General features: G+C 33.6%; 1 protein-coding gene across 4 annotated transcripts in view; it reads left to right on the top strand.

The window, feature by feature from the left end:
* The window catches only part of LRBA (LPS responsive beige-like anchor protein), a 710,247-nt gene that overhangs the window by 94,865 nt on the left and 596,672 nt on the right, over positions 1-18,710 (top strand). For all 4 annotated transcript variants that reach the window (XM_046655938.1, XM_046655936.1, XM_046655939.1 and 1 more), the window contains exons 6-9: positions 2,566-2,687; positions 2,773-2,899; positions 3,575-3,694; positions 5,800-5,946. In XM_046655938.1, the coding sequence (XP_046511894.1) occupies positions 2,566-2,687; positions 2,773-2,899; positions 3,575-3,694; positions 5,800-5,946 (516 nt within the window). The remainder of the gene's footprint in view (positions 1-2,565; positions 2,688-2,772; positions 2,900-3,574; positions 3,695-5,799; positions 5,947-18,710) is intronic.

Raw genomic sequence — 18,710 nt, 5'->3', positions numbered from 1 at the left:
TGGTAATAATATCTCTACTGTTTCAAAATTTTATAGGAGTACATTATATAATACGTATATGTTTTTTATGGAAGTGTTTTTACCTCCTCATTATTACACTGGTCTTCATGTTACAAGTGAACTTGTTTTTGTGAGGAAGATTGGCTGTGAGCTAACATCTGTTGCCAATCTTCCTCTTTTTGCTTGAGGAAGATTGTTGCTGAGCTAACATCTATGCCAGCCTTCCTCTGTTTTGTATTTGGGATGCTGCCACAGCATGGCTTGATGAACAGTGTGTAGGTCCACACCCGGGATCCGAACCTATGAACCCTGGGCTCCTGAAGCGGAGCATGCGAACTTAATCACTGTGCCACCGGCCCAGTCCTCAAACATTTTTTTGAAGATATTCCAGCTTGTTTTTTTTCTGAGCTTACCTTTTATTCATTTTTTACTTTGGTTCTTATAATATCTTATTTGCTTGTTAGACTGTATGTAGCCAGGCAATAGTCGCCGAAAGGAAAGAGTATTTTAAAAGGACATTTGTGATATTTGAATGTTTTGCACACAATACACAGCTTTCTTTGGAAAGTTTTATTGCTCATGTTGTTTTTCCTTTATAATTTTTCCTTAGTAAGCATTTTAGATTTGAAGCTTTCCAGAATACTTTACTCTGTTGGTATTGAGCTTATCATTAGTGTCTAACATAAAAAAAAGTATTCTTATGGATTAACCTTTTTTTAATGCATGTTATCATTTTATTATTTATAGTTCTCTGAGATTGTATTGTAGTGTGTCCATTCCACTTACTTGCACGGATCTTGAAAGTGGGGCTGTTCAGCTAAGCAGCTTTTGGAACTTTTAGAGAACAGATGTTTTAAATATACTCAGTGACTCATTCCTTAAAGATAGGTTTTAGAGGGACGTTAAAGTATGCATGGTAAATTATTTTTACAAAGCTTTCACATCTTCTACTGTTGTTTTTTGGTGAGAGAGAACATAGATATACAATGAATATGTATTCTTTAATGTTTTTAATAGTGCAACATTTCATTTTAAATCAGTTTCTTGAAGTCTCAGTAGTATGATTACATAAATTTGGCTTAATGATTTTTTCATGTTTTATGGACTATCTTATACATATAAAAGAGTGTATGTGGGTATATGATATATATACATAAATGCATATGAAAGTTATAATAAAAGCTTGTGTAGTATGATCTTTTAATAGCTTTATTGAGTTATACTCCACATACCATACATTTCACTCATTTAAAATGTACACTTGAATGGTTTAGTGTGTTCACAGAGTTGTGCAACCATCATCACTGTCAATTTTAGAACATTTTCATCACTCTCAGAAGAAACCCTTCACTCATTAGCAGTTGCTGCCCATTTACCCCCAACCTTCCAGGCCTAGGCAACCACTACTCTGCTTTCTGTCTCTATGGATTTGTCTATTCTGGACAGTTCATACAAATGGAATCATACAATATCCGGTCTTTTGTGATGGCTTTTTTCACTTAGCATGCTGTTTTCAAGGTCCATCCATATTGTAGCATGTATTAGTGCTTCATTCCTTTTTATGCCTAACTAATATTCTAATGTAAGAATAATGTAAGAATAATCTAATGTAAGAGTCATGTAAGAATATACCACGTTTTGTTTAATCTTTCATTAATTAGTGGATATTTGAGTTGATTTCGCTTTTTGAGAATGCTGCTGTGAGCTTTTATGTATAAGTTTTTGTGTGGACATATGTTTTTAATCGTTAGTAGATATTTGAGTTGATTCCACTTTCTGGGAATGCTGCTATGGGCTTTTGTGTACAAATTTTTGTGTGGGCATATGTTTTCATCTCTCTTATGTATGTACCTAGGGGTGGAATTGCTGGGTCACATTGTCTGTTTAACCATTTGAGAAAGTTCCAGGTTATTTGCCAAAGTGGCTGTATCATTTTACAATCCTGCCAGCATTTATGAGGGTTCCAATTTCTCCACATGCTTGCCAACACTTGTTAATGTCTGTATTTTTTATTATAGTCATCCTAGTGGATGTGAAGTGGCATCTCATTGTGCTTTCCTTTTTCTTTTTTGGTGAGGAAGGTTGGCCCTGGGCTAACATCTGTTGCCAATCTTCCACTTTTTGCTTGAGGAAGATTGTTGCTGAGCTAACGTCTATGCTGATCTTCCTCTATTTTATATGTGGGACACCATCTCAGCATGACTTGAGCAACGTACGGGTCTGTGCCCAGGATCTAAACCTGCGAACTCTGGGCTGCCAAAGTGGAATTGGAATCTCTTTGGATATGTTCATTATAAGAAATGAAGCAAACAAAATTAGTGTGTCCAGCAGGTCACGTGGGCTGTTTCTATCATTTAATTAAATTAACATCATTACTTTGTATTTTGGAAAATTTAGAACTTATTAAAAGTCTTCCTCGAGATAAAGAGATGATTTCTAGACATTTTAATCATTGCAGAATAATATGTAGTAGAAATATATTTATAGCATTTTAAAGTCTCATTTTCATGATTCTAATAATAAAGTTTTTCATGTGAGTCAATAACTCAAAGTTTTTTCCTTTAGGCTATTGCATTACCTCCTATAGCCAAATGGCCATACCAGAATGGTTTTACGTTTCATACCTGGCTTAGAATGGATCCTGTAAATAACATCAATGTGGATAAGGATAAACCATATTTATATTGGTATGTAGTTCTGTAACTTAGTGTTATTACCTTACTTTGAAAATGAGAAGAATATTTAGAGGTAAAATGAAAACTTATTCTATAGTTTCAGAACCAGCAAAGGTCTTGGTTATTCTGCTCACTTTGTTGGGGGCTGTTTGATTATAACATCAATAAAGTCAAAAGGAAAAGGCTTTCAACATTGTGTGAAATTTGATTTCAAGCCACAAAAGGTATGTGATCTTATTGAGTCATAGTTATGTTAACAAGCCAGCCTTCAAATGCTTTGTTTTAATGTTATTGACATAATATATGGCAAATCACAACTCTTTTTATACTGTTTCAGAAAATGAAGTGTAAATTGCTGGACAATTATTAACCTCTCTGATTTGGATAATAAAAAGAGTGGATATTTAGTTATTTATAGAGTTTAAGAGAAATACAAGGGGAAAATATCAATGGCAATTATTTTAGTAGTACTTATAGTAGTAGTAGTAGTATGTTTTCTTTTGTAGTTTAAAATTTAGAGATTAATAAATGGTTTATATACATATATAGTAGGGAAATAGCTAGATAAAGCAAATATGGCAAAATGTTGATAATTGTGAAATCTAGGTGGTGGGCAAGAGGGTATTTATACTAAACTTTTTAGTTTTTTGGAGTATATTTTAAAATTTTCATAAGAAAAACTTGGAAAAATAATTTCACAATTAAATTCTTATCCATTGAGTGTTCCCCTGAATAAATATTGTTCTAGAGGTTGAATATTGAGTTTGGTCAAGGTAGTCTTATTTTATTTTTAGATTTAATTGTAATTTATTATTTAATTTTTACTTGTGGTTGTCAATGTGGCTGAGTTGGATTGGGTATTATCTTTTTTTTTTTTTTAATGGTTTTTGCTTTTTCAGTGGTATATGGTAACTATAGTGCACATTTATAACCGATGGAAGAACAGTGAGCTACGATGTTATGTGAATGGTGAGCTAGCTTCCTATGGAGAGATAACATGGTTTGTCAACACCAGTGATGTAAGTAGTTTAAAGATATAACAAAAAAATTATTTCACAATCATGAACTTTTAAAATAAGAAAAATATATTTTACATTGAATATAAATTTTAGAATACCACACTGGCATATTTTTATAGTTGTAGTTTGGCTAGCATCTTAATATATTAAATGTGTAGAACTATGTTAATGTATTACATGAGATATTACTCAGTCCTTGTTGTCAAATTATTCTGGATAGGGTTGAGATCAGGATTTATAGGTAACAGTGGGTATATATTTGAAGTATTTGTGTCATTGGTTCATTGATCAAATTAAACTTGGAAGCTCTAATACAGGGTTCTGATCATTTTTATGAATGAGTTAGATGATGCATTCTTGTAAATTTTGCATATAATTCATACCCACTATAGAAATTATGATGTTATAATGTTTTCAGGATTGAAAAAGAGATCCATAGGTTAGAATTAAATTCAAATGTTCTTTTTCTCCCTCTAATTACATTTTTTTCCCTAAGATTGGCACCTGAGCTAACAATTGTTGCCAATCTTTTTTTTTTTCCTGCTTTTTCTCCCCAGATTCCCCAGTACATATTTTAGTTCTGAGTCCTTCTAGTTGTGGCATGTGGGACACCACCTCAGCATGGCCTAGTGAGCGGTGCCATGTCTGCGCCCAGGATGCAAACCCTGGGCCGCCAAAGCGGAGTGTGTGAACTTAACTACTTGGCCACAGGGCCAGCCCTCTAATTATGTTGTTTAATAGAAACCTTGAAAAATACAGATCAGGAAAATGAATTCAAAACGTACCACCCATTCACCCTTAACTCCTTCCATATCCTATGCTATACATATTTACATATTGTGTAATGCTAACTTTAAGAGCTGAAGTTATTGTAAAGGGTAGACTGAATCTCAGCTCTGTCACTAATTGACTATATAACCTTACTTAATCTATTAGGCCTAAGTTTTCTCACCTAAAAATGGGTATACAGTAGTACCTGTCTCAGAAGGTTAATGTGATGACTAAATGAGATGCTGTTCAAAAATCCATTACCAGAGTGCCTTGTACAGAATAAAGGCTCAATAGAGGTTAGCTCCCATTATTTTTTTAATACAAAAATGAGATCAGATATGTGTATTGTTTTTTAACCTGTGTTTTCTTACATTAACCTTTATTGAGTGCTTCTTTGTATTCCAGACATTTTAATAAATACCTTTATTTTCTAAAAGCCCTAATCTTGCAAGATAAGTACTATTATAATCTCCATTTTATAGCTGAGACTGAAGCACAGAAAGGTTAAATAACTTGCCAAGATCAGCAACATATGAAGTAGTGATTTGACCTAGATGGTATGTCTTCCGAACCCAAGTGTTAACAACTTTTTAGTATTTCCTATTGTTAATACATACATATTTTTCAACATTCTTTCTAATGGTTTTGTGGTATAAAATGATACTTTTAAAGAGATGAGAAGAACTTTACTTTCCCCCTTGGTTGTACACATGGGTTTTTAAAATGTGATCTTTGCAACCTGGATGTTAAGATTTTATGTTAGAAGAAAAACATACACCTGCTTTTCTGGATTTACATATTCCTTTGGAGAGATTATGTCTACTCCCACAACTTCACCCATTATCTATATCTTGATGTCTGCAGAAAACCTATCTCTATAGTTTTCACTTCTCATCAAACTTACAGAACTCTGTTGGCAGTTGCTTCTTCATCCATGTTAGCTCCATCCATACCAGCTCACAGAAAAGGTAGATTCATTATGTTTCAACCTTGTGATTTTCCTTCTTCCTCCAAATTATGCTCTTCTGTCTGGTTCTTTGGTTGCCCAAGTGTGAACCTTCACAGTCCATAATGATTTCTCTATTTCCTGCCTCCAGTTTGTCATCAAATTTTGTTTTTGTAGTTTGGAAAACTTATCTCCTTTTCTGTGATGTCTTTCTGGATTGCTACACCGGATAGGAATGAATGAAGTGAAATGCTAAATGAATTATTTTAAACTCTTCAGATTGTAGTTTAGAATGGACAAAACATTTATACCAATAGAAGTTGTTGTTATTTTTGAAGGAGATAATTTTTTGTTTTTCTCTAGTAAAATCTTCTGTTTTCTTTTACAGACCTTTGATAAATGTTTCCTGGGCTCATCAGAAACAGCAGATGCTAATAGAGTATTCTGTGGTCAGATGACTGCAGTTTACCTATTTAGTGAAGCACTTAATGCAGCTCAGATTTTTGCTATTTATCAGTTGGGCCTGGGATACAAGGTAATTTACTTGCTGTTCACTGGTTAACTATTGTTAGTTGATCTTGATTTAAAAGTGGGTGATGCATGGGGCAACTTACCTTGGGTTACCAAACTGTGTGTCAGAGTACCCAGGGGGCACTGCATGGAAATCTCAAGATTCCAAAGGCTACTTTAAATTTTTGAGGGAAACACAGTGTACTTGTCGTATGTGGGGCACGGTGCAAACTGCTAGCTCAAATTTCAACTTTAGTTCGTGCTGCATTTCTTTTGATGATGTCATATCTTTGCATAGCTAAGTTTTCAATAGTTGCTGTGGTAAAGAGCAAATACCATGTGAAAAGCAATGTGGAACAGGAAATGAGGATGAGGTATGAAATCTGACTGCAGAGTTTGAGAATTTGTACAGTGCCCAAGGTGTGTCTCCATCCCTTTAGTAAATAATTTTGCTAATATAATAAGGAAGGAAACGTTATTGTTTTTCTTTCAACTTGTGCATTAATTTTTTCAAATGACTACTAAATTGTTAAAATACAAACATTGATTTATAACATTGTATAAATTTTAGGTGTACATCGTTATATTCATCCTCTGTATAGACTTACATTATGTTCCCCACCAAAAGTCTAATGGCCATCCATTACTGTAGACACGAGCCCCTTTATCCATGATGCTCTCCCTCTACCTCCTCTTCCTTCCTGGACACCATGAATCTATTCTCTGTATCTGTGTTTGTTTATCTTCCACACATGAGTGAAATTGTATGGTATTTGTCTTTCCCTGTCTGACTTAGTTTGCTTATCATAATACCCTCGAGGTCAGGTTGTTTCCAAGTCTTGGCTGTTGTGAAGAATGCTGCAGTGAACATAGGGGTGCATGTATCTTTTTGAATTAGTGTTTTTGTGTTCTTTGGATAAATACCCAGAAGTGGAATAGCTGGATCATACTGTAGTTCTATTTTTAATTTTTTGTGAAATCTCCGTACTGTTTTCTTTAGTGGTTGCACCAATTTACATTCCCACCACTAGTATATGAGGGTTCCTCTTTCTCGACATCCTCTCCAACACTTGTTATTTCTTGTCTTTTTAATAATAGTCATTCTGATGGACGTGAGGTGATAGCTCATTGTAGGTTTTTTTTTTTTTGCTCATTGTAGTTTTGATTTGCATTTCCCTAATACTTAGTGATGTTGAACATTTTTTCATGTGCCTTTTGGCCATCTGTATAATATCCTCTCTGCAAAAATGTTCAGATCCTCTGCTCATTTTTAATTTAATTGTTTTTTGTTGTTGTTTTTGAGTTGTATAAGTTCTTTGTATGTTTTGGATATTAACCCCTTATTTGGATGTATGATTTGCAAATATCTTCTCCCATTCAGTAGGTTGTCTTTTCATTTTGTTCATAGTTTCCTTTGCTGTGAAGAAGCTTTTTAGTTTGATGTAGCTCCATTTGTTTATTTTTTCTTTTCTTTCTCTTGCCTGAGGAGACACGATATTCAAAAGATACTGCTAAGACCCATGTCAAGAGTGTACTGCCTATGTTTTTTTCTAGGAGTTTTATGGTTTCAGGTCTTACATTCAAGCCTTTAATCCATTTTGAGTTAATTTTTGTGTAGGGTATAAGATAGTGGTCTACTTTCATTGTTTTGTATGTGGCTGTCTAGTTTTCCGAACACCGTTTGTTGAAGAGACTTTCTTTTCTCCATTGTATATTCTTGCCTTTTTTGTTGAAACTTAGCTGTCCATGACTGTATGGGTTTATTTCTAGGGTCTTAATTCTGTTCCATTGATCTGTATGTTTCTCAGTTTCCTCTTTCTTTATGTTTTGTGATTCTATTCTGAAGTTTTGTCGTTAACATGTGGTTTGTGTAAACGTTCTCATAGCTAAGGTAGTCCTTTTTCTGCTGATTGCCTCTTACCTTCATTTGCTTATACAGGTTCTGTCCTTTTCTTCTTCCCCTTCTATGTTTTTGTTGACACAAATTACCCTTTTTGTGTTGTGAGTTTGTTACCAAATTGAAGTGGTTATAGTTATTTTTGATGCTTTTTTCCCTTTTACCTTAAAAAAATCTTTTTATTCAGTTCATAATAGTTAACATCTTTGTGAAATTTCAGGTGTACATTATTCCATGTCTGTCACCACATAAGCACGCCCCTTCACCCCCTGTGCCCACCCCTCCACCCCCCTTCCCCTGGTAACCACTGAATCATGTGTTTGTTTATATTCCACATATGAGTGAAATCATATGGTGTTTGTCTTTCTCAGTCTGGCTTATTTCACTTAACAGAATACCCTCTAGGTCTGTCCATGTTGTTGCAAATGGGATGATTTTGTCTTTTTATGGCTGAGTGGTATTCCATTGTATATATACACCACATTTTCTTCATCCAGTCATCGGTCAATGGGCACTTGGATTGTTTCCATGTCTTGGCTACTTTGAATAATGCTGCATTGAACATAGGGGTTCATATGTTCCTTTGGATTGTTGATTTCAAGTTGTTTGGGTAGATACTCAGTAGTGGGATAGCTGGGTCATATGGTAGTTCTATTTTTAGTTTTTTGAGGAATCTCTATAGTGTTTTCCATAGTAGTTGCACTAGTTTGCATTTTTACCAGCAGTGTATGAGGGTTCCCTTGTCCGGGATTACTTGGGTCACAAGCCAAGGTGGGGAAACGGGGAAATGGTATGGAGGGAGCTGGGTTTGTGGGGCACCATCTCAGCTCTTGCCTGTTAGCTTGTGTTCACAGGTGCCCCTGCACTTGGGATGTAGGAATCCTGTGCACACCTCTGCTACTGCTGCCAGGTTCCAAGCTGAGGCCAGGGCCTGGGATCATGGGGTTCTGCCTCCACTGCTGCTGATGTGTGGATCTTTACTGTGTCTTGGTGTGTTGCACAATGTAGCCTTTGTTGGATTATGGATGTTTTATTTATTATAGGTTGAAGGGGAGAGACAAAAGAATCCTCTCCTGCCGCCATCATGATGATGCCCTTTTAATACCACAATTTTTTAATTCGTTTATCTATTGATGGACATTTGGGCTGTTTCTGGTTTTTGGCTATTATGAACAAGCTACTATGAATCTTGGTGTACAGATCTTTGTGTAGACACATTTTTATTTCATAAATATGTAAGAGTGGAATTACTAAGTGGTTAGGCAACTGAAATTGCCAACCTCTTTTCCAAGGTGGTTGTACAATGTTACGTTTTTACAAGCAGCATATGAGCTTTCTGCTTGCTCTGCATTTTCGTTAAAACCTGGTATTGCCAGTCTTTTTTAATATTAGACATTTGAGTTGGCAGCAGTATCTCATTTTGGTTTTAATTTCCATTATTGTAATGTGTAGAGATTCTGAGCATCTTTTCATTGCTTCTTGGCCATTTTTGTATCTTCTTTTGTGAAGTGTGTGTTCAAATCCCGCCCCCCCCCCCCAAGTTTTTTATTTTTGGTTGGTTGTTTTCTTATTGTTGAGTTTTGAGGTTTCTTTATAGCTTCTGTACATAAGTCTTTTACTACATGTTTGAGTTACAAATATTTCCCCACTGGTCTGTATCTTGCCTTTTGGTTTTCTTAATATGGCTTTTGAAGAGCAGAGGAATTTAATTTTTATGAATTCCTATTTATTATTTTTTTTGGTTATTGTCATGATTTTTGTGTCCTGTTCCAAGGTTGGAAAGATTTTCTCATGTTTTCTTCTAAGTATTATAGTTTTGGTGTTTATATTTAGTCCTGTGACCCATTTTGAGTTAATTTTTGTGTATGGTATGAGGTAAGGATCGAGGTTCATTTTTTCTTTTCATAAGGATATCCTGGTATTGCAACAGTGTATTTTTGTAAATACCATTCTTTCTCCATTGCCTTACCTTGGCATCTTTGAGACTCTTTTGTATTTCAGTGATTTATATGTCTTTACTTATGCCAATACTGTACTTTCTTGATTATTGTAGTTTCATTGTAAGTCTTGATAAGAGGAAGTCTAAAACCCTCCACTGTATTCTTCTTTTTCACAATCATTTTGGCTTTTCTTAGCCCTTTGCATCTTAGACATATTTGAGAACCAGCTTATCAGTTTCTATAAAAAAGTCTACTGGGGTCTTATTTGGTATTTTATTTAACGTGTAGATTAATGAGAGAATAATTGACATCTCACTGATACTGAATTTTCCCATGTGTGAACATGATACATCTTTCTGTTTACTTAGGTCTTCTTTAATTTCTCCAAGCATTGATTTTTGGTTTTCATTGTACAGGCCATGCATACATTTTGTTAAAGGTATTTCTATGTATTTCATATTTTTTTGATAATTAGTAGTATATTTTAAAATGTCAATTTACAAACATTTGTTTCTAGTATATAGAAATACAATTGAGTTTTGTTTATTGACTTTTTAACCTAAGACCCTGCTAAACTTGGTATTAGTTTTACTAGCTTTTTTGTTGTTGTTATTTCATGATTTTCTACACATTTGTTCATGTAGACTGTTCTTTTATTTCTTCATTTCCAATCTCTATGCCTTTTCTCCTTTTGGCCTTTTGCAATGGGTAGCACCTCCAGTATAAATAGTTAAATAGAAGTGGCAAATGTAGACATTTTTGTCTTGTTCCTGATTTCATGGGGAAAGCATTCATCCATATTTTATAGATATCATTTCAAGTTGAGAAATTTCTATTTCTAGTTTCTGAAGAGTTTTTATTAGAAATATATTACGTTTTTAAAAATGAGTCTTGCTTTTTTATCAAGTCAGACAATCTGTGCCTTTTAATCGGAGTGTTCACAGACTTTACATTCAATGTAAGTACAACTATGTGCTGTGTAATGCCATTTCGGTCAACAGTGGACCACGTATATGACAATGGTCCCATAAGATTAGTACCATAAAGCCCATGTGTTTAGTACGGTATACCATCTAGGTTTGTGTAAGTGCACTGTATGATGTTCTCACAATGATGAAATTGCCTAATGACGCATTTCTCAGAACGTGTCCCTCTTGTTAAGTGGTGTATGACTGTATTGGTATTGTGTGACTTAAATCTACTGTCTTGCTTTTTGTTTTCTGTTTCTCTCATTGTTCTTTGATTCTTCTCTCTTTTCTTGGTTTGATTTGGATTAATTGCATATTATTTAGTATTCCATTTTATTTCTACTTTTGGTTTATTAGTAATTTTTTAAACTTTAACTTATCACAGTCTACCAACAAATGATACTGTACAGTGTAATACCCTTCCAACATACTCCTGCAGTTACCCCTCCTGTCCTTTGTTTTGTTATTGTCATAAATTTTACTTCTTCATATATTTTTGTTCCCATGCTACCTTTTTATTTTTGATTCATTCACTTATATTTTAAAGAAATTAAAAATGAGGAAGATCATGTGTTTTGTATTTACTTATGTATTTACCATTTCTAGGACACTTTGCCTTTGTGTAGATTAATGTTTCCATCTCATATCATTTTCCTTGCATTTGAATAAGTTTAATATTTTTTGTAATGGAGATTCACTGTTAATGACTTTTCTCATCTTTTATTTGTCTGATAAAGCCTTCTTCTGCTTTCATTTTTGAAAAATAGTTTCACTGTTTACAAAATTCTATGGTGAGAGTTTTCTTTTTTGAGCTTTTAAAAGATGTTCTTTTGTTAACTGACGTGCATGGTTTCTGACAAGAAGTGCGTGGTCTTTATTATACTGCTTCCTCTGTATGTAATATGTCTTTTCTCTTGCTTGTTTTTTTTTATTTTTTTTTATTTTTTTTTATTTTTTAAAGATTTTATTTTTTTCCTTTTTCTCCCCAAAGCCCCCCAGTACATAGTTGTATATTCTTTGTTGTGGGTCCTTCTAGTTGTGGCATGTGGGACGCGCCTCAGCGTGGTTTAATGAGCAGCGCCATGTCCACGCCCAGGATTCGAACCAACGAAACACTGGGCCGCCTGCAGCGGAGCGCGCGAACTTAACCACTCGGCCACGGGGCCAGCCCCATTCTCTTGCTTGTTTTAAGATTTACTCTTTATCACTGATTTTCAGAAATTGAATATGGTATATATTGGTATGGGCTTTTTGTGTGTGTGTGCTTAGTCTGCTTCAGATTATTTGAACTTCTTGGATTTGTGGGTTCATAGTTTTGGTCAAATTTGAAAATGTTTTGGCCATTATTTAAATATATTTTCTGTCTTTTTTAATCTTCCAGAATTCATATTATATTTATTTTAGACCTTTAGATATAAGCATATAGGTCATTGAGACTCTGGCTTTTTTTTGCCTGATTTATAAATTGTTTTCTTTTGTGGTGTTCTCTTTGCAATATTTATGTTAATCCTTCCTTATCAAGTGTCTAATCAGCTATTAATTCCATCAGGTAAATTTTTCATATCATGTTTTTTGCTCTCTAAGTTTTGATTCTGTTCATTATCATCTGTTTTTCTCCATACAGCTGTTCTAAAAACAAAAATACTTGACCATAGTTACAATAGCTATTTCTTTTTCTTCTTCTGGGGAAGATTCGCCTTGAGCTAATATCTGTTCCCAATCGTACTCTTTTTTTTTTCCTCCCCAAAACCCCAGTACATAGTTATATATTCTAGTTGTAGGTCCTTCTAGTTCTGCTATGTGAGCTGTCACCCCATCATGGCTACTGACAGATGAATGATGTGGTTCCATATCCGAGAACCGAATCTGGGCCACTGAAGTGAAGCACATGGAACTTTAACCACTAGGCCATCAGGGCTGGCTCTAATAGCTGTTGTAATGTCTTTTTCCTCTAATTTCATCATCTGTATTTCTGAGTCTATTTTTATTTACTGACATTCTCCTGGTTACTTCAGGCTTGTTGGATTGTTCATTAATTTTGGATTGGATAATGGATGTTATGATTTTTATCACATAGGTGTCTGGATTTTGTTGATTTTCTTTAAATAGCGTTGGGCTTGCTTCTGCTAGTCAGTAGATTACTTTCAGTGAAGTTTATTTGTTTGAATTTTGTTTTAAAGTTTTGTTAATGGGTCTCAGAATAGCCATTGGTATGAATGACTTTTTAAAATATAAGCTTTATTGAGCTATGGTTTATGTATTGTAACACCCATTTAATATATACAATTCAGTGATTTTCAGTATATTCACAAAGTTGTGCAGTTATCACCACTCTCTAATGTTACATTATGTTCATCCAAAAAAGAAACACCATACTCATCAGCAGTCACTCCCCGTTTTTCCACCTCCTCAGTCCCTGGCAACTTCTCATCCACTTTCTTTATGGATTTGTCTATTCTGGACAATTCATGCAAATGAAATAGTACAATACATGATCTTTTGTGAGTGACGTTTTTTCATGCAGTGTGATGTTTTCAGGGTCCATCTATGTTGTAGCATGCATCAATACTTCATTTTTTTTGTTACTAAATAATATTTTATTGTATGGATATATCACACTTTTTTATCCATTCATTGGTTGTTGGACACTGGGCTGTTTTCACCTTTTGGATATTATAAATAAAGCTGCGGTGGACCCTTGTGTACAAGTTTATATGTGGGCGTGTGTTCTCATTTCTCTTGGGTCTGTACCTGGAGTGGTATCGCTGGTAATGTGTAACTCTGTATTTAATCATTTCAGAACCTTCCAGATTGTTTTCCAAAGTGGCTGTATCATTTTACATTCCCACAGCAGTATATGAAGATTCCAGTTTCTCCCTACTCTCTTCTACATGTGTTATCGTTTGACTTTTTGATTATATCCGTTCTAGAGGGTGTGAAATGGTATCTCATTGTGGTTTGGTTTTGATTGGCATTTCCCTCATGACTAATGATGTTGAGCCTTTTTTGTGTGCTTATAGGTTATTTTTAGGTATATTTTTAAAGAAGCATTTATTTAGATCCTTTTCCTTTTTAAAAATTGAGCTTTTTGTTGAATTTTAAAAGTTTTTTTTATATTGTGGTAGAATACACATAAAATTTACCACTTCTAACCATTTTTAAGTGTACAGTACAGTAGTATTAAGTATGTTCACATTGTATGCATCTATCTACAGAATTTTTTTCATCTTGCAAACTGAAACTCTGTACCCATTGAACAACTCCCCATTCTTCCTTCCCTCAGCCTCAGCTTTAACAATTTTTAAAATATATTCTAGAAACAAGTCCATTATCAGATATATGATTTACAAATATTTTCTCCCATTCCATGGCTTGTCTTTTCACTTTCTTGATGTTTTCTTTTGAAGCAGAAATTTCTTTAAGTTTGACGATGTCCAATTTGTCTATATTTTTTCTTATTATTTGTGCTGTGGTGTCATATCTAAGAAAATATTTCCTAATCCATGTTCATGAGGATTTACTCCTATGTTTTTTAATGAAAGTTTAATAGTTTTAGCTCTTACATTTAAATCTTTGATCCATTTTGAGTTAATTTTTGTATTTGGTGCAACTTCATTCTTTTGCATTTGTATTTCTTGTTGTCCATGCATCATTGGTTGATAAGGATATTCTTTTCCTATTGTATTTCTTGACTCCTTTATCAAAAATCAATTAACTGTAAATATAAATGTTTATTTCTTGACTCTGTATTCTGTTTCATTGAACATATCTATCCTTAGTCTGGTGGCACACAGTTTTGAATACTGTAGCTTTGTAAAATATATTTTTTAAATTTGGGAGCGTGAGTCCTCTTACTTTGTTCTTTTTTAAGATTGTTTTGACTGTTCTTGGTGTCTTGTATTTGTATGTGAATTTTAGATATGTTTTCAAATTTTTGCATGAAAAGCAGCTTGGATTTTCATAGGAGTTACATCAAATCTGTAGGTTAATTTAGAGAGTCTTTGTCATCTTAAAAGTGTTAAGTCTTCCAATCCATGAGCATGGGATATCTTTCCATTTATTTAGGTCGTCTTTATTTTTCTTAGTAGATTTCAGAGAACGTATCATTTGTTAAATTCATGCCTACATATTTTCTCCTTTTATGTGCTATTGGAAATGGCGTTCTTTCTTAACTTTATTTTCAGGTTATTTCTTGCTTGTGTCTGGTATTGAAATAGATTTTTATGCATTTATCTTCTATACTACAACCTTGTTGTAATAGTTTATTGACTGTGATTTGTGTGTGTATGTGTGTGTGTGTGGATTTCCTGGGATTTTCTATATATAAGATTATGTCATTTGTAAATTGTATAGTTTTAGTTCTTTCTTTGTGATCTGGATTTATTTATTTATTTATTTAGCTTAATGGCTCTGGCTAGAACTTCTCTTACAGCATCTTGAGGACATTTTGCCATGTGAAATAAACCAGTCATAGAAGGAAAAATACTGCATGATTCCTCTTATATGAGATATCTAAAATAGCAAACCCACAGAAGCAAAGAATAGAATAGTGGTTGCTTAGGACTGGCGGCCAGGAGACAAGGAATTGCTAATCGGTATTAAAATTTCAGTTATGCAAGATGAATGAGTTCTAGAGATCTACTGTCCAATGTTGTGTCTATAGATAACAATGCTGTTCTATATCCTTAATATTTATTTGAAGAGTAGATCTCCCGTTAAGTGTTCTTACCACAGCAAAACTAAAAAGGAGAAAAGAAAGAAAAATGTGGTAAAAGTGGATGTCCCTGTCTTTTTCCTGTTCTTAGGGAGAAAGTATTCAGTCTTTACTGTCAACTGTGATGTTAGCTGTTGATCTTTTATAGATGGTCTTTGAAATTTGAGGAAGTTCACTTTTAGTCCTAGCTTGTTGAATGTTTTTATTGTGAAGGGTTGTTGGATTTTGTCACATGCTCTTTGTGCTTCTGTTGAGATGATCATGTGATTTTTGTTCTTTATTTGTATTGATATGGTGTATTACATTGATCGCTTAGATGTTAATCCAATCTGCATTCCTGAGATAATCCCAGTTGGTCATAGGTTATATTCCTATCCATGAAATATATTGAGGCCCAGAGAGGCAGCTTAATGATAAATATGTAGAAATAATTGTGGATAATAGTACTTTATGTAACTTAGGCCAAGTTCTTATTGATAGTCATTTCTAATATATGGATTGCTATCATTTTCCTCACTTGTGTGTTCAGGTAGTGATAAAACTGTACTTAAGAATGACATGAAGTGAGGGGCCGGCCTGGTGGCGCAGCGGTTAAGTTCGCACGTTCCGCTTCTCGGCAGCCCCGGGTTCACTGGTTCGGATCCCGGGTGCGGACATGGCACTGCTTGGCAGCCATGCTGTGGTAGGCGTCCCACGTATAAACTAGAGGAAGATGGGCACGGATGTTAGCTCAGAGCCAGGCTTCCTCAGCAAAAAGAGGAGGATTGGCAGTAGTTAGCTGAGGGCTAATCTTCCTCCAAAAAAACAAACAAACAAAAGAAAACAAAACAAAACAAAAAAATAACATGAAGTGAGAAATTGATGATCATAAAGTTACTCCTTGCTTTTCTTATTTATTACTGTAGAAATCTATTGTGTAGTATAATCCATGTTTTAGAGAATTCCTGAAAACTTGATTAAGATAGCAGAGAAATGCAAAAACCTTTAAAACATTGCAATTGATTAAGAACTTTAATGATTGAAAAGTATGTTTTTCAAATGAAATGAAGGGTAGAGTGCTTCTTTTGTATGTTTTTACTGTTTGGTAAAATACCATGTTGCTTTAAGTCCTTTGGAAGGGCATTGTTTTTATTTTAATTAATTACATCAAATAGTATTTGCACATGAATATTATTTCCATAATATTTGCAGCAATTCCTGAAATATACCAAATACTTAGTTTTAGTTGTGTTTAGATTGGTTTAGTCTAGTTTAGTTTTGTGAGTAGGAATGATTCATTTCTAAATTCTACACAAAATAGGAGATAAAATGTTTGTTGAACTGTGTCTTTTCAAAAATTGTACCTGTTAATATTGACATACAGTACTTTGAACAGAGTCAGAGAGTAAATTATTTTTTTAATTGATCTTGTTTCTGATCTATACTGTGCCACAAATTAACTTTTTTGACTCAAACAAATTAATTTATTTGTAATTTTTGAGTTTCTGCCTTTGGAAAATGGATTATATAATCTCCCAAACCATATGATTTTATTTGTAAAAATTGGCAAATAGGTTAGCTTTTGTAGGTGGCCCAAATGGCATTTCCCCCAAAACCATTTATTCAGTTATTTTAAACTCATGCAGTGATAAAATTCCCATTATAATTAGCTTTAATTAAATTAAAAAAGTGAAATGCTTACAGATTATTAATAGTTTACCTAGGAGGTAGAAATTTTAGAAAAAAAATGATCAAAGTGATATGTTTAATTATAGCCCTTTGACTGTTTCACATAAAAGTCAGACAGGTAAAGACAATGTCCCTATTCCTGTTTCACATTTTGTTTTTATAGCATTATTGAATCAGAATTCACAAGCTGTCAGAAAAGATGTTCTTTTTGGCTTTAAGTGATTATAGTTAAATTTTTGAAAAATTTTGTTTGTAATTTCTTAGAACTAACTTAAAAGACAAAATATGAGCTCTTTGGTAAAGGTAAATATATAGACAAATATAGACTTCTATAGCATTATAACATTGGTGCATTAATTGGTTATAATTCCGGTATGGAATTAAAAGACAAAAGAATAGAAAATGTCTAAATCTATGTCATTGGATACACCATATTAAAAAGATGTAATTTTTGGCATCAGTAATGTAAAATGGGGTGGTGGTGAAGTAAATGAGTAGAATTTTTATATGCAATTGAAGTTTAAGTTGTTATGATTAAAATAGATTGTGTAACTTTATGATGTTTTATGTAATTCCCAAGGTAAACACACAAAAAAAAACTTATAGAAGTTACACAAAATAAAAAGAGAAAGTGATCAAATTATGTAAATACCAAAAAATTGATGAAATACAAGGGAAAGCAATGAACAATTAACAAATTAGTATTAGTAAAATGTTAATAATAAGTCTTTTCCTTTCAGTAATTATTTTAAATGTGAATGGATTAAATTTCCAAATCAAAAGAAATGAATGGATAAAATAAATAAGATCCAACTGTATTTTGTCTAGGAGAGATGCATCATAGATCTAAGGATGTACATAGGCTGAAAGCAAAAGGATGGAAAAAGATAGTACGTGCAAATGCCAACCAAAAGAGAGAAGAAACAATAGACTATAAGTCTAAAATTGTCACAAGAGACAAAGAAGTAAATTATATAATGGTTAAAAGTATCAGTTCATTGAGAAAATATAACAATTAAAAATATGTACACCTAGCATCAGCACTTCCAAATATATGAAGCAAACATTGACAGAATTGAAGGGAGATGTATGCAGAAACATAATAATAGGAGGATACTATAGTACTCGCAATAATGGACAGAACAACCATACAGAAAATCACTAAGGAAGCAGAGATCCATATAGACCAATTGGATCTGACAATCATACACAGAACACCCCATCCTACAACGGTAGAATACACAATTCTTCTCAAGCTCACATGGAACATTCTTCAGGATAGATCACATGTTAGGCTACAAAACAAGTCTTGACAAATTTAAGAATACTGAAATCATACCAAGTATCTTTTTTGACCATAACGGAATGAAATCAATAGCAGAATGAAACTGAAAAATACACAAAGATGTGGAAATTAGGCAATAGACTCTTAAAAAATGGGTCAAAGAAGAAATCATAAGGGTAATTAGAAAATATCTCGAGTCAAATGAAAACATTTCAAAACTTATGGGATTCAGAGAAAGCAATACTAAGATGGAGGTTCATAGTGATAAATGCCTACTTGAAAAGAAGGATTTCAAATCAATAACCTAACTTAACAGT

This window comes from Equus quagga, chromosome 3 (genome assembly GCF_021613505.1).
Source record: "Equus quagga isolate Etosha38 chromosome 3, UCLA_HA_Equagga_1.0, whole genome shotgun sequence".
Taxonomy (NCBI): Eukaryota; Metazoa; Chordata; class Mammalia; order Perissodactyla; family Equidae; genus Equus; species Equus quagga.
This window is presented reverse-complemented; position numbering and strand designations above follow the sequence as displayed.